The sequence below is a fragment of the Protopterus annectens genome, chromosome 2.part1 (assembly GCF_019279795.1).
Source record: "Protopterus annectens isolate FY-2018-M chromosome 2.part1, PAN1.0, whole genome shotgun sequence".
Lineage (NCBI taxonomy): Eukaryota > Metazoa > Chordata > Ceratodontiformes > Protopteridae > Protopterus > Protopterus annectens.
In genome coordinates, this window is record NC_056729.1 from 951,707,410 (window position 1) to 951,724,406 (window position 16,997).

Consider the following 16,997-nt stretch of genomic DNA (forward strand, 5'->3'; position numbering starts at 1 on the left):
CTTCATTGGTAGATTCATCATCTTCCTCTTAACCCAGGGCTTCCTTTCCAGCCTCCAGTTCCAACTAAAGAGCTCTTTTCAGATGCCTCAAACAAGGGGTGGGGAGCTTCCTTCGTCTCTCTCTCTCTCTCTCTCTCTCTCTCTCAAAGTCAAGGGTCTATTGCCTCTTCATGAGAGATAAAATTACATCAGCATCAAGGAGATAGCTTTACTGCTAGCTCTTCAGGCCTTTCATACCTTCCTTCATCCCAGGCCTCTCAAAGTTTTCACAGACAATGCCACATTGATGTGGTGTGTCAGCAAGCAAGGGGTACAAGGTCTTACCTTCTTTGCAGGCTGCCTCTTCAGTTCTGGGATCTACCCATTAAGTATCAAGTGACTCTTCAGGATGTCTATATTCCCTCAGGGCACAATATAGTGCCAGACTCTCTGATCAGGTCCAGCACACAGGCTTACAAATAGATGCATCACAGAGAGGTGTGTTTTTTTTTTTGACATTGTCCATCGGTGAGGTATTTCTCAGGTAGATCTTTTTGCCTCCTGTCTGAATAGACAACTTCCTCTATTCTGTTCCTGAGTCCCAAGTTCTCTGGCTTGGAAAGTGGATGCCCTGTCTTTTTGGAAGAGAGTGTTTCTATATGCCTTCCCTCCCCTGCCTCTACTTTTTTTTTTTTTTTTTTTTGCAGAAGGTCATGCAGGACTATCCCATAATCCTGTTAATGACTTTCTTTTGGTCAAGACACCATTGGTTCTACCTTCTTTCTCTCTCGGAATGGAGCAATCACCACAAGTTACCTCACTGGGTGGACCTTCTCACACAAGACAAGGGGTCTCTTATTCATACTTGTTTGTCCACTCTTCATCTGACACTGTGGGTGATATGATTTTGACCCCTTTTGGGCATCTTTATTCTGAGGACTTGCTTTGGGTCCCACAGGAAGCCAGAAATCCCACTACCAGAAAATCATATTTGGCCAGATTTTCTGTTGCCTTTACCCAAACCCTTTTCAGTGCATAGTCTTATGATTTTCTATTTTCTGTGGTCTGCTCCATGCTGGGTTGGCATATTCTTCAGTTAAAGCACACCTATCAGCAACTGTTCATCGTGTTTCACTGTTGCAGTCATTACTCTTGGGTTATCCTGCTGGCAGGCTACCCGCAGTCGGCCTAAATTCCAAAGTCTTGGTCCGGCGTCGGTTGCTGTCGCCTCTTCCCTGACGTCAGTGCGCCAGTGGTATAAAAGATGCAGCCGACGCCATTTTCTTCAGTCTCTCTTGCCGCGCGATGCCCGAAGCAAAAGCAGTTCGCAAGTGCCGGTCTGCCGACTCCTGAGATTTTCAAAATCGAATTTCAGATCCGTAGTCTTCATTAAAGCTAAGTACCCCATTGGGGAAACTTTTTTCTTGCTCCAGTCTGATGTCAGAAAAAGTTAACAATTGTATTTCTTGTGGGAAGCAAATACCTCATAAGGATTTTCATTCTTACTGTATTCCTTGCCTAGGCCCTGATCACGACGTTGCTAGCTGTTGGTTTTGTGCTAGATTTAACCAACGCACTATTAAGCGTCGGTATGATTTTGCCTTTCATTATTTTGGCCGAAGGTTTAATTATATAATGCCGTCGGAACAGCCGATGACCGGAGTTTATAAAAAGCGCAAGGAAAAGGACAGGCATCCGAGATCCAAAACCGATGACGAGGCCCCCGCTAGGCTAGTCACCGGTTCTCAGTGAGGCGCTTTCGCAGCCCCTGACGCCCGCTACCAGAGCCACAGGCCACTTCCGACTCCCACGTGGAGCCAACTGGGCCTCTGGATACTCAAGGTATTGGACTCTCGGAAACTATTCCCACAGATGGGTCCGGAGCCGCTGAGCAGGCACCGGCTTCTGAGGGTGTTTTCAGACCTACACAATTATATGCCAAGCCAACCTCAGCTTCAAAGACAAAGACTAAAACAGCTCTAAAGACAAAGAAACAAGCACAGCATTCTCCTGGACAGACTTCCATGCCTAAGAAACAGATGCATAAAATGGCCAAAGACCTAATTACTTTGATCAGGGGTTTCCATCCCCCTCCTGATAAGAGGCCTAGGCAAGAGACAGAATATGACCCTCCTGATCAGGTTTCAATTTCCTCTGATTCCTCTTCTGAACAGGAATACTCTTTTCCTCCCTATGAGGTTTCTGATGCTGAAGAATCTATTCCTTCAGCCTCTCCTCCTGAAGATTATTCTTTTGGGGAAACCGTGCATACCATGAGGGAACATTTTCACTGGGAGAGCCAAGATTACTCAGAATCTAAGAAAAGGCTCAGAGACTTTCTTTTACTACCTCAGCACAGACCTCTTGCTATTGTAGATGATATATTTTCAGAGTCCGGCCTGTCTCCTGACTCTTTACCCCCTGCACCTGCTAAGCCAGACAGATACTACAGGGTTCCAGACTCTCATAAATTTCTATATAAAAACCCTGCTGCTGACCCAGAAAGTATATCTCAGGGTCCCAAAGGGGTCAAGGCTTCCACTGCAAAAAATCCTGCCCCCTCTGATAGGGATTCTAGGGCACTGGACAGATGGAAAAAAGTTTACACTTCTGCTACCTTGGCTGTAAGGGCTTTAAAATTGTCAGTTTCATATGGTTAAATATCAGCAATACTTAATGTCACTGCTTAAACAGAAAATGTTGACAAATTCTGAATGTTCTGATAACTAGGAAATGCAGGATTTATTGAATGCAGCTGAACAAGTGGGAAAGCATACTTTGCGATGTGGTTTTGATTCACTGGAGGCCTCTTGCAGGGCTGCTGTTACGGGTTCTGTCATTAAAAGGCATGCTTGGTTAAAGGAACAGAATCTGCCTGATCATGTTAAAGCAAAATTATTGGATGCTCCATTACAGCATGATACTTTGTTTGGTGTTAAGGCAGAAGAGGTGTTGAAGAAAATGGAGGATAAAGCGAAATCCATGCAGACAGTTAAGGATTTCATACAGGTACAGCCACCCAGATTTGGCAGGAACTGGCCTACAAAGAACTAGTCCTTTCCAGTGTCAGACAGGCCACAAAGAGGCAGATACAGACGCCCCAGAGGCAGATCTCAGCCCCAAGGCTCATACAGGCCTAAACAACGGGGTGCTTCTACCTCAAAAAGTGGAGAAGAGAAATCACAACCATACAGGAAACAGTCCCAATAACTTTCCTCTACCAGAACCAAGCACTTATCTTTTGGCAGCCCCCTTAGGGGGAAAACTAGCACTTTTTTCACAAAATTGGCACATGATTACCCAGGACAAATGGGTCTTGAACATAGTGTCTCAGGGCTTACAGGTTCCACTTTCACACCCTGCCAAGGGCAAAAGGTATGCCAGACCTGCCACGCAATCAATGGGCAGAGGCACAAAAGCAAGTTTCATCCCTCATGGACATGAGGGCCATTCAACAAGTACCACAACAAGAGCAGGGACAAGGATTTTACTCGAGACTTTTCTTGGTGCCCAGAAAGGACAAAGCCTGGAGACCATTACTGGACCTGTCTATACAAAACACATTTCTGGACGTTCCAAAATTCAAAATGTTGACTCTGCAGCAGCTACTGCCCATGCTGGGCAAGAAGGCTTGGCTCATAACTTTGGACTTAAGAGGCATACCTGCATGTCCCAGTCAGACAGTCTTGCAGAAGATACCTCAGATTTATAGCTGGCTCAATGCACTACCAATTCTCTGCACTGCCCTTTGGCTTATCTACTGCGCCCAGGGTCTTCACAAAATGCCTGGCACCAGTAATTGCATTTTGCAGACAGAGGAATTCAAATATATCCTTACTTGGACGACTGCCTTATTCAAGCAGAGAACAAAGACATTCTACTAAAGCATCTGGCGTTTGTAAAAAGATTACTAATTTGCCTAGGGTACACAGTAAACGAAAAGAAATCAAAACTTGTACCCTCTCAAGGGATAATATTCCTGGGTGCAAGCTTAAATACAACTGCCCAGATGGCTTATCTCACGCCAGACAAACAAAGGCAACTGACTTCTTACTTCAAAATGTTGGCAACAAAGACCCAGTTATCTGCAAGGAAAATTCTGCAGGCTTTGGGCTTCATGGCATCCTGCATTCTGCTAATTCCATATGCCAGACTGCATATGAGGAAACTACAATGGTATCTAAAAAGTGTTTGGACTCAACATTGCCACAGCCTGGAAACATTAATTACCCTCATTCCCTGCCTGCAACAGGAGTTTCGATGGTGGGCACAGGCCTGTCACCACAACAAGGGACAGCCATTCACTTTACCCACAGCCAGGCAGACACCAACAACGGATGCATCAGATTATGCCTGGGGGGCCCACATGGCAGGAAAATGTATTTAGGGCATATGGCCCGCAAGCCAGTTGCATCTTCATATCAATCAAAAAGAGATGCTAGCTGTTCAGAATGCCCTGACAGCTTTCAAGGATCTTCTTCATCCAGGACAACTACTGATAAAGACGGACAATACTACAGTCATGTGGTACATAAACAAGCAGGGAGGCACACATTCCTACCCCCTCTGCAGACAAGCCATGACTTTGTGGGACACAGCTTTGACTTATCAAGTTCATCTGCAAGCAGAATTCCTGCCAGGAAAAATAAATACTCTGGCAGATGAACTAAGCAGAAACCTCATGGATCCCCACGAGTGAAAACTTGATCCACAAGTCTTCAGCATGATAACGAGAAAACGGGGATGCCCAGACATAGATCTATTTGCCTCCCCTCACAACTGCCAACAACAGAGATTCTGCACAAGGATTTATCATGAGCAAGCCTGGAAAGTGGATGCTTTATCCTTCAGCTGGAAAAACCTAACAGTATATGCCTTTCCTCCACTGCCTCTCCTCCCCAAGGTACTCCTAAAGGTCAGACAAGAGAAGCCAAAAATGATACTGATTGCCCCAGACTGGCCATGCCAGCACTGGTACCCAATCCTAAAGAGCTTGTCTCAACGTCCAGCCTGGACATTGCCTCAAACTTCTCACTTACTGACCCAACAAAACAATCAGATCCTGCACAGCCAACTCAGGACCTTGAATCTGGCAGCATGGCAGATAATGTAGCCATTAAGAACACTCATCTTTCAAAAGCTGTAATGGATGTTATCTTGGAGGCCAGGAGGCCCAGTACCAGAAAATCTTATGCAGAAAAATGGAAGAGATTATGTGCTTGGAACCAGGAACATGGAATTGACACGTTTGTACCAAGTATGCCTCAGATTTTACAATACTTAACTGAGATGCTGAACAAAGGCCTATCCTTTTCATCAATTAAGATTCATGCCTCTGCCATTTCAGCCCATTACAGTACGGAACCACCTATCTTTTCTCATCCTTTAATAAGGCAGTACCTCAGAGGGGCCAAAAACATAAGACCTCCAAGGAGAGCACCAATACCTGCATGGGACCTCAGTTATGTCTTGGAAAAACTCACTCTGCCTCCTTTTGAGCCAGCCTCAATAGCTGATATAAAATTCTTATCCTGGAAAACAGCTCTGCTCCTAGCAATAACCTCTGCAAGACGTGTCTCGGTGTTACAGGCACTCATGGCTGTGGAACCTTTTATCATTTTCCATCCAGACAGGGTTTCTCTGAGGACAAACCCTATATTTATGCCTAAGGTGGTGTCCAGTGTGGCCCTTAACCAGACCATTTACTTGCCTACCTTTTATCCAAACCCACAGAACAAGGGTGAGACTTCTGCATTCTTTGGACATACACAGACAGCTACGCTTCTGCTTGGACAGAACTAAAGCTTTCAGAAAGACTGAGCAACTTTTAGTGGCATATGCTGCAGGATCATATCTCAAAACAGATTATTTCAAAATGGATAGGCCATTGCATTCATTTCTGCTACTCACAGCATGGCAAATCAGTGCCTAAGGGCATTAGGCCACATTCTACCAAAGCAGCAGCCACTTCAGCAGCCTTCTTCAGAGGAGTACCAACCAAAGACATCTTGGAGGCTGCAACTTGGAGTTCAGTGCACACTTTTACAAAGCACTACCACTTACCTCTCTACTCTAAATCCAGAGCAGGCTTTGCCACTGCAGTTCTGCAGGGCTTCATAGCCTCTCCTAATCCTATTTAGCCCAGCCAGCTATCCTCAGCTTTGGGATTCAACCCAAGATTAATGACTGCAACAGTGAAACACGATGAACATAGTACAGTTGTGTACCTACCATAAATGTAGATGTTAGAGTGTATTCACTGTTGCAGTCCAGGTTACCCTCCCACCACCCCCCTTTCATTTGCTGGGTCTTATCTGTACTTCTCTATTCTATACAACCAATGTGGTGTATTTGCTTGTAGATGAAGGAAATGTTTACTTTAGTGCATGCATGTTTATTGGCATAATCTATTTAGCCTACCCTTTTGGGGGCACCTGACATCTGGGGCAAGAAAAACTGAAGAAAATGGCTTTGGCTGCATCTTTTATACCCCTGGCACACTGACGTCAGGGAAGAGGCGATGGCAACCAACGCCAGACCAAGACTTTGGAATTCAGGCTGACTGCGGGTAGCCTGCCAGCAGGATAACCCAAGAGTAATGACTGCAACAGTGAATACACTCTAACATCTACATTTTATGGTAGGTACACAACTGTACTTTTCTGCTCGTCTGCCATTAGTTCCTCCTCTGGCCTTTAGATTTGATGTCAAACAATTTCTTAAGGGCGTCGTCCTTGTCAGGCCTCCCAGGAAGTGTGTTTTGCCATCCTGGGACCTCTGTTTTGTTCTTGAAAAATTGACTTGAGCTCCTTTTCCTGCATCAGCTTCCTTACAGCATTGTACTTTTGAGGACTGTGCTTTTAGCCCTTACTTCAGCTGAGGGAGTATCTGAGCTTCAGGCTGTCATGTGTTGTTCCTCCCTTTTTAGTTTTTTACAGGGTGCCTGCTCGTACTAATCCTCCTTTTATGCCTAAGGTGGTCATTGAGTTGTCTTAGTCTATTAATTTGTCTTCCTTTTTTTCTTTCTTCACAGTCTGCCAGTGAGAATGTTGTCTTCACACCTTGGATTTGCATATACAGGTTAGATGTTGTTTGGATAAGACTAAGGCTATTCGTAGATCTGGGCAGCTTTGTTTTTTTTTTTTTTTTTCTTGTTCATCCCAGATGTTTGGGCTTGGCAGTCTCTAAACAAACCATCTTTCCTGAATTTCTAAGGTCATTTCTTTTGGGAGGTACATACCAAAAGGGGCGCTGTATTCTATACTGGGTCTAATGAGTGACAAGTAGAGGGGAAAATGACCTCTTTTTTTCCTGGATGAGAAACCTTTTGTGATGTGTGCCATGTAGAAGGATTTCCTGACTACTGTGACAATGTGATTATCAAAGTAGAGACTACTATCCACCTGTGTCCCATGGTCTGTTATCACACTTTCGGTGTTAAGTAGACTACCACCTATGTGGTGGTTCATGGGTATAGAGTTTTTACCAAAAGGGATGACAGTGCACTTTTTGGCATTGAGCTTATGGCCATGGCTGTAACACCAGGCGTCTGTCTCAGTGAGACCCTTTTGTAGGCTGTCCACATTGTTAGAAGTTTCGATTATGGCTCCTAGTTTGCAGTCATCTGCGAACTTCGTTAGCCAAAGACCTTCTGTGTTAGCCTGTACTTCAGAGAAGTAGATACCAAACAGGAGAGGACCCAGGACTGAACCCTGTGGTACTCCACTTGTCACTAGTCTGAAGTCACAGTGTGGGTTCTGTCAGTGAGCCAGTTGGCAACCTTTTACAACCCCGAACTGGGTGGGGTCCAGAGTTTGGAGATTACCATTGTCTTTGTTTATAGGTACCATGATGATACCTTCCATAGCCTTGCAGAGTAAGCTTGTCAGGCTAATGGGGCGGTAGTTCCTAGGTTCCGTGGTGGCTCCCCCTTTGTGGAGTGAGATAACTGTCACTGAGCGCCATTCAGTGGGCACAAAGCCTGAGGTGAGTCAATGATTGAACATGGTACTTAGGTGGGATGCCAGCCCGTTCTATAGTTCGTGTAGAATGCAGCCTGGGATGTTGTCGGGTCGCATGGATGCTGTGCTCTTATCTTTGGAGAATGTGTTTTTTACCTGTGCAGCCGTGATTACAGGAACTTTGCATTCTTCTGGTATAGAGATGGGCCCTTTAGGGGGTGAGAGGGGGGTAAAGTTAACACTGAAATATCAGTTGGTTCTGTATATTTAGTGCCATTGTGCTGTAACTCCAAGCAGATCTGAGTGTTGCCATTGAGATTCTTAACATACCTATAGAAAGCTTTGTGATTGTCTTTAGAATCAATGGCAATTTTGTTTTCGTAATTAGCTTTGGAGGATTTTATGAGAGATTTCAGCTTCTTACTGAGGCTGACCAAGGACTTCCTCCCGTCATGGGATTTTACTCTCTTGCAACAATTTCTTTCTTCTGTTGTAGAGTTTATGGCAGGGGACCACCAGATAGGCTTCCTTTTTTTGGAGGATAACATCTTGGTTCTTTTACGGATTGCACAATCCATGTACTCGTGTAAGTGCTTATAAACTGCATTTGTGTAGGATTCATCAGTCGTACATCTATTGTCCGTCTGCATGGGTGTCGTGAAGTTTGCTACTTCTGTCTTAAGAAGCGTGAAGTTGGCTTTGGAGAAATTTTTTACAGTGGTTTCCCTAATGGGGGGTGGGGGCGGAATGTGGATGTCTAGGGTGATTAACTTGTGGTTGGATCTAACCAACAAGGAATTTACTTCTGGTGTGGAAGACCGGTTGCCCATGTTGGTAATGACCAGGTCTAGGATATTGCAGCCCCTGGTGGGTTTGTGGATAAGTTGATCCAAGATTTTGGAATTTATGAATTCCAGAAAATGTTGAGCAAAAGAGTTGGTACATGAGTAGTTTTCCCAGTTAATAGTGGGGTATTTGAAATCACCCATTATTAGGGTGTTAGGTTGTACCCTAATATTTTACAGTGTAACAAGAAATGAGGAGTGGGAATCTTGGGGCATGGTGGGGAATGTGAGCAAACTACAATTTAGATTGCGGTCTTGCCCAGAGTTAGTTGCACTTGGATAATCTCGGATGCATTATGCTGAGCAACTAGCCTGGAGGTGTGGATATCCTTAATGAATATGGACACTCCTCCGCCTTTAGTGTTTCGGTCCAGATTAGGTGGCCGAAAGGTGTGGTATGAATTATAGCCTGGTAATGCAGGGGTACTCTCTGGAGCCTTAAACCAGGTCTCTCTCACTGCATAGATGTTGATGTTCTCCATTTTAAGGAATGCCTCGAGTGAGTGCATTTTAGACTTCTAGCATTGAGTAGCATTACCCTTAGATTTTGCTTGCTTGTACCAGTTACGGTGGTGAATTTGTCATTTGAACCTTGCCTAAAAAGGCACTATAGGGGTGGCAAGAGCCTTAGCCAGTATCCGGAATCCCAAGCGCGACAGGTGCAGGCCATCTCTGGCAAAGCATCATGGCCCGTCGATCATGTCATCCCAGGCAGACATGATACTGGATTCCCTTAGAATGACAACAGAATCTTAGCCAATTGTTGAAGTCAGTTATTTTGTCCTTGTACTGTGGTATCATTCTGGGTGATGGCAGGATGCTACTCAGGGCTAGGGTCATACCTCCTGGGCTACAAGATCGGACAGCTCCTCTGTCTCTTTTCATGTAGTCCAGGGAGGTACGTCTCAGGTCATTCACACCAACGTGGACAATGACAGAGTCATATTTGTACTTGTGATGTGACCTGAGTGCGTGCATTATGTGACGGATCCTGGCACCCGACAGGCAGCTGACAGTAACTTTCTCCTTGTTTAGCCTGGTGAGTGGAACATCAGTGTGCCTGACTATAGAGTCACTATGACTAGAGTGTTCGGTACGCTGTTATGCCTTATGGGCTGTGGTTGAGTGACACACTGAGTTTGTGAATTGTGTCATTTTTCTTGTGTTTCTGCTTTGGAGGTCACCGTTGCTTGGGCAGATTTTTATTGAGAGCCTCCCCGAATGTAGGTGTGTGTTTTGTGTTTCTATGTATGTGTTTTGGTGTTGTAGGTTTTGAAGGACTATGTGATGAGTGTGGTGTGGTGCAAGTGTTTACCTTCTCCTCTTGACTGTCTAGTCCAGTCTTGGGTGAAGAGAGCTTTGCTTCCAGTTTGGCTATATAAGTGCATCTTTCACAGGTTGTAGTGTTGGGTGGTAAAAGGAGAGGGTTGTCTCTGTACATGAGACAATTGCTGCATTGTCCCAAGATGCCCAGATTCATCAGGTAGACAGGAGAAAACACCTGGAGATGACCCTTAGACATGCCTGGATAGGTGTTTATTAAGTACTGAAAACTGTTTTCCTCTAGACAAGTGAGGAAAGTTGAGCGCTGTAGTAATTTGTAGCTTACTTAGTGCTTACAATGAGTTCTGAACAAGTGCTGAGCTCAAAGAAACAGATTTGAGTGCTAAAACTAAAAAAAAATGGCTAGTTCTAAGGGAAAATTCAAAGAGCAGACTTTATGGCGCCGGGAATAGTTTAACCGTAGCTAAGCAGCAATGTATAAAGTGTTTTTTTTTTTTTTTAATTAGATGAGCTACCTAGTGCTTACTACTCCCACTGATAAGCTAGAAGGCTTCCCTCCAACACAGAAAGGCCTGGGGGCTGGATACAGCAAATCTGTATCTGGACTAGACTACTTACAAGAAAGGCAGGAAACAATCTTAGAATTTTTTTTTTGTAAAGTGGAAAGGGAGAAAGGAAGGGGCCGAAGATAATTCAAGGTTAAGAAACTAAGTGGGTTGGCGTTTTCAAATGTTCTCCCTGTATTAGGTAGAATGAGGTAATGACACTAGACTGGGAGGAGTGTCCCAGACCAAAGTTACAGTAGGGGTGGGCACCTGCAAAGCCACCAAGTATAAGAACAGGATACCAATAGGGAGGGATGGTGGAAAACAAAAATCAGAACAAACAAACCCAAACAGATGCTGCTTAAATGCAGAACATTTCCAGTTAATATCTCACACACAGTGAAACTAGCTAGAAAAGTATGCAGCAGACAATAAAAGTGCTATAAATAACTTGTAAAAATAAGCAAAAAAACAGGATACATAATGTTGTATGTCACAGAGCAGTTTGCTCATTTCCCTTCCTCTGATTAGCTCGGTGCGAAATGGCAGAAACACTCACAAGTTAACTTCTTAAGTAACAAAGTTGAAACCTGAAACGACTTTAAAAAAAGCTCGAAAGAGCCAATGAGGTGCTTACTCCAAGCCGTAGTCCAGGTGACCCCAATCAGCCAATGACCATAAACACTTTCCTCTCACTGAAATGCAAAAATGGCTTTGGCTAAACTAAGATGGCCTGGAACATGTGCTCAGACACACAGCCTAAACAAACAAACTAGGCCCAAAACACAAGCCTGAATATGGACAATGCTACAACTGCCCACACTACTTAGGCAGAAAAAAACTGCAGAAAAGTTTATCACAGCAGAAAAGCAGCAGTGAGCCTTTAAATGAAAGTTTTAAACAGATAAAGGAGAAAGGAGACTCTAGAAAATGCTTTTAACCGCAAATAAAATAAGTTGTATGATACATTCCTTGGCAGGAAATCAAAATAAACCCAAACAGATGCTTAACAAATGTAGAACATTTCCAGTTAATACCTCACACACAGTGAAACTAGCTAGAAAAGTATGCATCAGACAAAAGTGCTATAAATAACTCGTAAAAATAAGCAAAAAACAGGATACTTAATGTTGTATATCACAGATCAGTTTGCTCAATGCCCTTCCTCCAATTAGCTCAGTGTGAAATGGTCAATAACAAACTATACTTTGATCAACTCATTTCCACTATTGTAAGGAAGTCTTTTTTTCATCACATTTCCAGGTCCAGGGATGTAACCATTCCGATGACTGTACTTTGCTCTCATTAGGTCAGTCATTGAATATAGGCCTTTTGGTAAGTACATGTCCAAGTACTTGTCACAAATGGAAAGAGCACAACAATTTCTCAGTAAAAGAAAATCAAGGAGCTAAATCTGTAAAAACTGTGTAGGCTCCATATCAAAGCTTTGTCCTTCATCTCACTGTCATACAAGCTATGTAGAGGTTACCTCTACTTCGCATCTAGCCTCAGCAGACCCTAGCCTGTCAGACTTATTGCACATGCAGAAGTCCAGTAGTAGCATAAACACCTGATCAAGGGATCTCTGTTTCTTTTACAGCATAAACAAGATATGTTGGCTGGATAGCTATATATCACATGGAAGACCATTTCTATGGAACAGTCATCCACTTCACATAAATTAATGTACTACTTACTGTATCCAAGTATCATTTAGATGACTCTGAGAAACCATAAATTCACTTCTGGTGTAGCACATGGAAAAGGTCAGCTAGTAAATGTAACATATCCCTGTTCTACTCGCCTCTGGGTTATTCATACAGAAAATATAAGGACTAAAAATCTGCAGTGTGAATGTAAATCAGTAGCCTAGCAAGTACGGATTCCTATTACAAGAACGAAAGTTCACTACTTCGAACTTGTAATAGGAAGCCTCACTTCTGCGAAAGTTCACTTTAATGAAAGTGAACTTTTGTGTAAGTGTACTTCACCGAAAACACCGCAGCACAGTGAAGGACATGAAAAACAAGCTATGTCCTCCACTATGGTGCGATAGTCACTGACCTTAGGGTTAGGGCATGGGTTGGGCTATCCCCTTACTATGACCCTTACTCTAACCCTAAGGTCCATGAGTACTGCACGGAAGTTCAGTACAACACCCGTTCGTTGTACTGAACATTACGTAAGTGCACTTTCGCTGCAGTGAGTATTCCATGCACTATTTCAAATTAGTGAAAATTCGATCTAGTGTATGGAACCCAGCAAGTACATATGAACTTGTCTTAATAGATGTTTGAGTAATATTGCTTTACAGTATAGCTTCTCTTCCTTCTTCCCCTCTGGTGTTTTATGGACCTCCTAGGGCTGGAAAGGTACCACTTCATCTCCCAACAAACGTGCAGGTATTGCTTCTTCTACTTCAGTTACCTTTATGGAAACTGGGTTGTCAGGATGCCTGCCTGGGCTCTGGAAAGGGCAGATTGTAGGGGTGACTCAAACCATGTCTGTTGCCTTGGTATTGCTGTCAAGTATTATAGGGAATTGCTCAGGAGCAGCCTATGGTCCGTCATGATTCTGGCCTTGTCCACACGGAAGAAAAAACTGAAGATGGCATGGAACACCTCATCAGTGTATCAGTTTTTGATGATGCCCTTAGGCTGGAAGAGTTAGCCCTGTGAGGAAGGACCGAGAGCTCTGATTGATGGGTTGATATCAAATGTTTGCTACTATGTTCCTAAATATTATTAAAACAGCAGTGATCCTATTTAAACATCTTTTGTTGTGGTATGTTCCTTACTCAAGTCTACTTTCCTTAGCACTAACCCTTGTTTCTTTCTGTAGGTGGTGTCTAGTCTTTACTCTACAATTTTACTCTTGTTCCTTCTCTTCCTGAGGGAGAATCCAGGGAAGAATTTTTCCTCCATGCTTCATCTTTTGTTTAATCACTGTAGGATGCATAAGTTCTGGAAAGTGAACAGTGTGTTTGTGTCATCTTTCTTTGTAATGAATAATGGCATCTGCTATCCAGACTTTGATCTGGTTGCCAACAGTTTGCTAACCTGCCATTAGGTTGTACTAGTACTGTGAATGTGTTTTATTGGAGAGAGAGGGAGAGGAGGGGAGGAGTAGGAGATTGGATTGAGTTTTTTGTTTCAGTAATATCCACTGCTGATGTTTATAGTGTAGTCAGTTTTCTGCATTGTGGATTGAGTCTTCACTCAAGGAATGCGCAGTCTATCCAAGAAATCTGTACTCTTGAGTCTACCTTCTGAAGCTTTTCAAGTGGCTTGTCTGCTTCCTTTAGTTTAGTGTTTTTTGGATACTAAAATTCTGCTTAAATGTCAGATTTCAGCAGAAGAACCTTGAAGTTTTATATCAGAGGTACATTAGTACTCCCCCATATCTGTTGATCTCTCTATTCACCTTTATCCCCTTTATGTGAGGAGAGTGTCTGAATACCTGGTTACAGATATTCCTGTAGGAGTGCTACAGATTTAGTTATACATGGCTGTCAGGTTATTGTCAGCCTTGTAGTGACACCACCGACGGCCACTGCCATCCATAGGGTTTATTTGGTTGGGAGGGTGGCCTAATGGTTAAGGTGTTTGCCTTACAAACACAAGGTGCAGGGTTTGAGTCTCACAAGGGATAATTGGCTAGGCTTAAAATGGCTCGGAAGGGCAGTTAACTTAGTACTAACCTATGAATACCCTATGAATTTTACTACTCATGTAGAGAGCAAATGTATATTGCTGGGCCTTTCTTCTGTCTCACACAAGCACATGTGCACACTGACTGTTTAGAGTTGTCAGTCTACCTGCCGTACATTTTGAGGATGTAAGATAAAACTGGTGTACTGAAAGAAATCCCACATTAGCACAGGGAGGACATACATTCTCTGCACAGAAGGCACTCCAGCAAAGAACTGAACTGGAGATTCTGTTGCTTTGAGATGGCAATGATAATCACTTTAGTCATATTTTATTTATCTCTGTTTGCAGATGTGTTCCCGCGATATCTAATGAGCGCCATTTTTTCAGTGGAAGATGTTCCTCCCATATACAGTGGGAGTTGAACGGGGGATTCTGAGTCTGTCTGTGCAGTTTTGACACCTTGTATGGACATGTATATTAAGGGCTTGCAGATGTGTGCTCAAAACCATAGGAGCTTATGATTAAGAAAAAGAAAAACTAGTCTGACAGGGCACCTGCAAGATTGTGTCCAAGTATCAACTCACTTTACATGGCTGTCTTAAAGAATTAACTGATTGTGTGTCTGTTTATGGCAAGTATCTCATATAGAGAACTTTTTTGAGCCTGTTCACTTGAATGGTTATCCAGTGCATTTTTCATGCATGCTGATAGTTCTGGTGGAGGTATTATGATACTTGTGCAGTGCTGAAGTCTGTATCTTGTGGAATAATAAATTAAAATGCATCTTAGCTTAAAATACATTAATTCAAAGCTATGTTGTTATAGTGTTGAATTTTTAAGAAAAGATTTTAAATATTAGAAGAACGTACCTGCAATTCCTGTGGACTGTGTTTTCTAGGCAGGTAATGAACAGAAGTAGAGTGCCATACCTGTTGATTCAAAATGCTGCATTTATTTCTCTGTCTGAATAAAGGTGACTGGTACAGTGGGCCTCCACGAGAGTTTGATGAAGAACCAGATGAGGAATGGGTAATCAGTAGGTCCAAAGAGAGCCAGGCATTCCAGGAGTGGGATGAAGATGCTGATATTGACGAGTCTGGTAAACATGCTTACCTTTTTGAACTTTCCATTCCCTGAAGGTTTTCAACATATTTTCACATTACTATATGATGGTGATGAGTTATCAGTCTACCACTGAAGTGGGGAGCTTATGACTGATTGCATATTGTGTGTACCACAAGGACTAATGGCAGCACCTTAATCCCATGTTAATCTGTTTTTGAAAATGTAAGACTATTCATTTAAGTGTGTAGATACCAGCTCCTTAAGGGTTATTATCCATTTAGCATATTTCTCAGGGCTTTTATGTGAGCATGCTGTAAAGAGGTCTCAGAGCATATGCTTTGAGTTTAATTGGCATGGTGTCTTCTGCAGGAATACACAGATCTGCCTTTTCCGATTTCTTCATCCTTGGGTAATGCTCTTATGTTCCGCTTTCTGTAATGTATTTAATCCCTCTCCCTTAAATAGGGTGGAATTCATAGATGGCTTGTGTAGTGCATAAAGAGCTCTTGCATGGTTTTTGGCAAAGTGCGGCATGTTGCAGATTCCTAGATTGCTAACTGTGCAGTGGCTCACATTTTACAGTATTCTGTGAATGCAGATGTTTATAATAGAGAAACAATACCTTGCAAACAAATGAGTGATTTGAGATTTAAGTGATGGTAATGAAAAATGTTGAAATTCAGAGATGTCAGAACTAATACTTGTTCCCAGTTTTGCCTGGCTTTCTATATAGAAAAAAGGACTCAGAAGATTCTTGCATTGCATCTTGTAGTCATGTTTTCAGTTTGCAGCAGTAGGTACTGATTAACATTTACTCACAGGTGCATATCCTGACAAGCATAGGTCATGAGAGTACTAGAGACTGTGGCTGACTTTCCAGATCTTCACAAAGGATGAGAGTTTGGCTTGCTGCAGAGGGGATTAGGCTTTTGCCCACATGGGGATGTGTGGTCTTCCTCTGTGCATGGATTCCAAGGTACATGTACCATATTAACCACAGGGACATTTCTGTAACCTCCTAGGAGCACTTTGGAAATTTGTAGGCATCTGCTCATGCATACATGCATATCTGTTAGCTGCCTGTATTATGCTGCTGCATGTAAAAAAAAAATGGTTCCTTGGGACTGCAGGGGAGACAACAAGCAGCATGTGTGGCTTCCAAAATGTAGCACATCTTCCTGAAGTACTGGGTTTCATAGACTGTACTTATAAGTTCAGACAGATGTGTATTAATAAGAACTACAACTCCCTGAGCTTGACAGGTCATCTGTGATGCACAGAGGTTATTTCCACTGTGTGCGCGCAGAGGGTACTTCTTACAGTTTTCACATGTGGCATATGTCTGACTCATAGGCCCACTTCTGTTGTGGTGATTTCTAACAGGGCTGTCTATACCAAGTGTTTCCACAGTGTGGAAAACCGCATACCTACATGCAGAGAGTGTGAGTGTGAGTGTGTAACTCTTCCCTCCCTGCAAAACACGCTGTTATGGAGTTGTGTTTTTATGGTGATGCTGGCTACTTGCTGGAACTCAAGTTATAATTCTTGTGCACAACCCTGAAACTTTGGCAGAGATATGTTGCAGTGTTACCTTCCCCTTGCCTAAACACAGGACATCATTGAATATGTATTCTGTTTGAGGAAGGCATGATTTAGTTGTCTGGA

The 16,997-nt window shown here is 43.1% G+C and overlaps 1 protein-coding gene across 1 annotated transcript in view; it reads left to right on the plus strand.

Moving 5' to 3' along the window:
* The window catches only part of FBXL5 (F-box and leucine rich repeat protein 5), a 2,105,165-nt gene that overhangs the window by 1,083,890 nt on the left and 1,004,278 nt on the right, over window positions 1-16,997 (plus strand). The window contains exon 6 of the mRNA XM_044062581.1: window positions 15,241-15,366. Coding sequence (XP_043918516.1) covers window positions 15,241-15,366 — 126 coding nt within the window. The remainder of the gene's footprint in view (window positions 1-15,240; window positions 15,367-16,997) is intronic.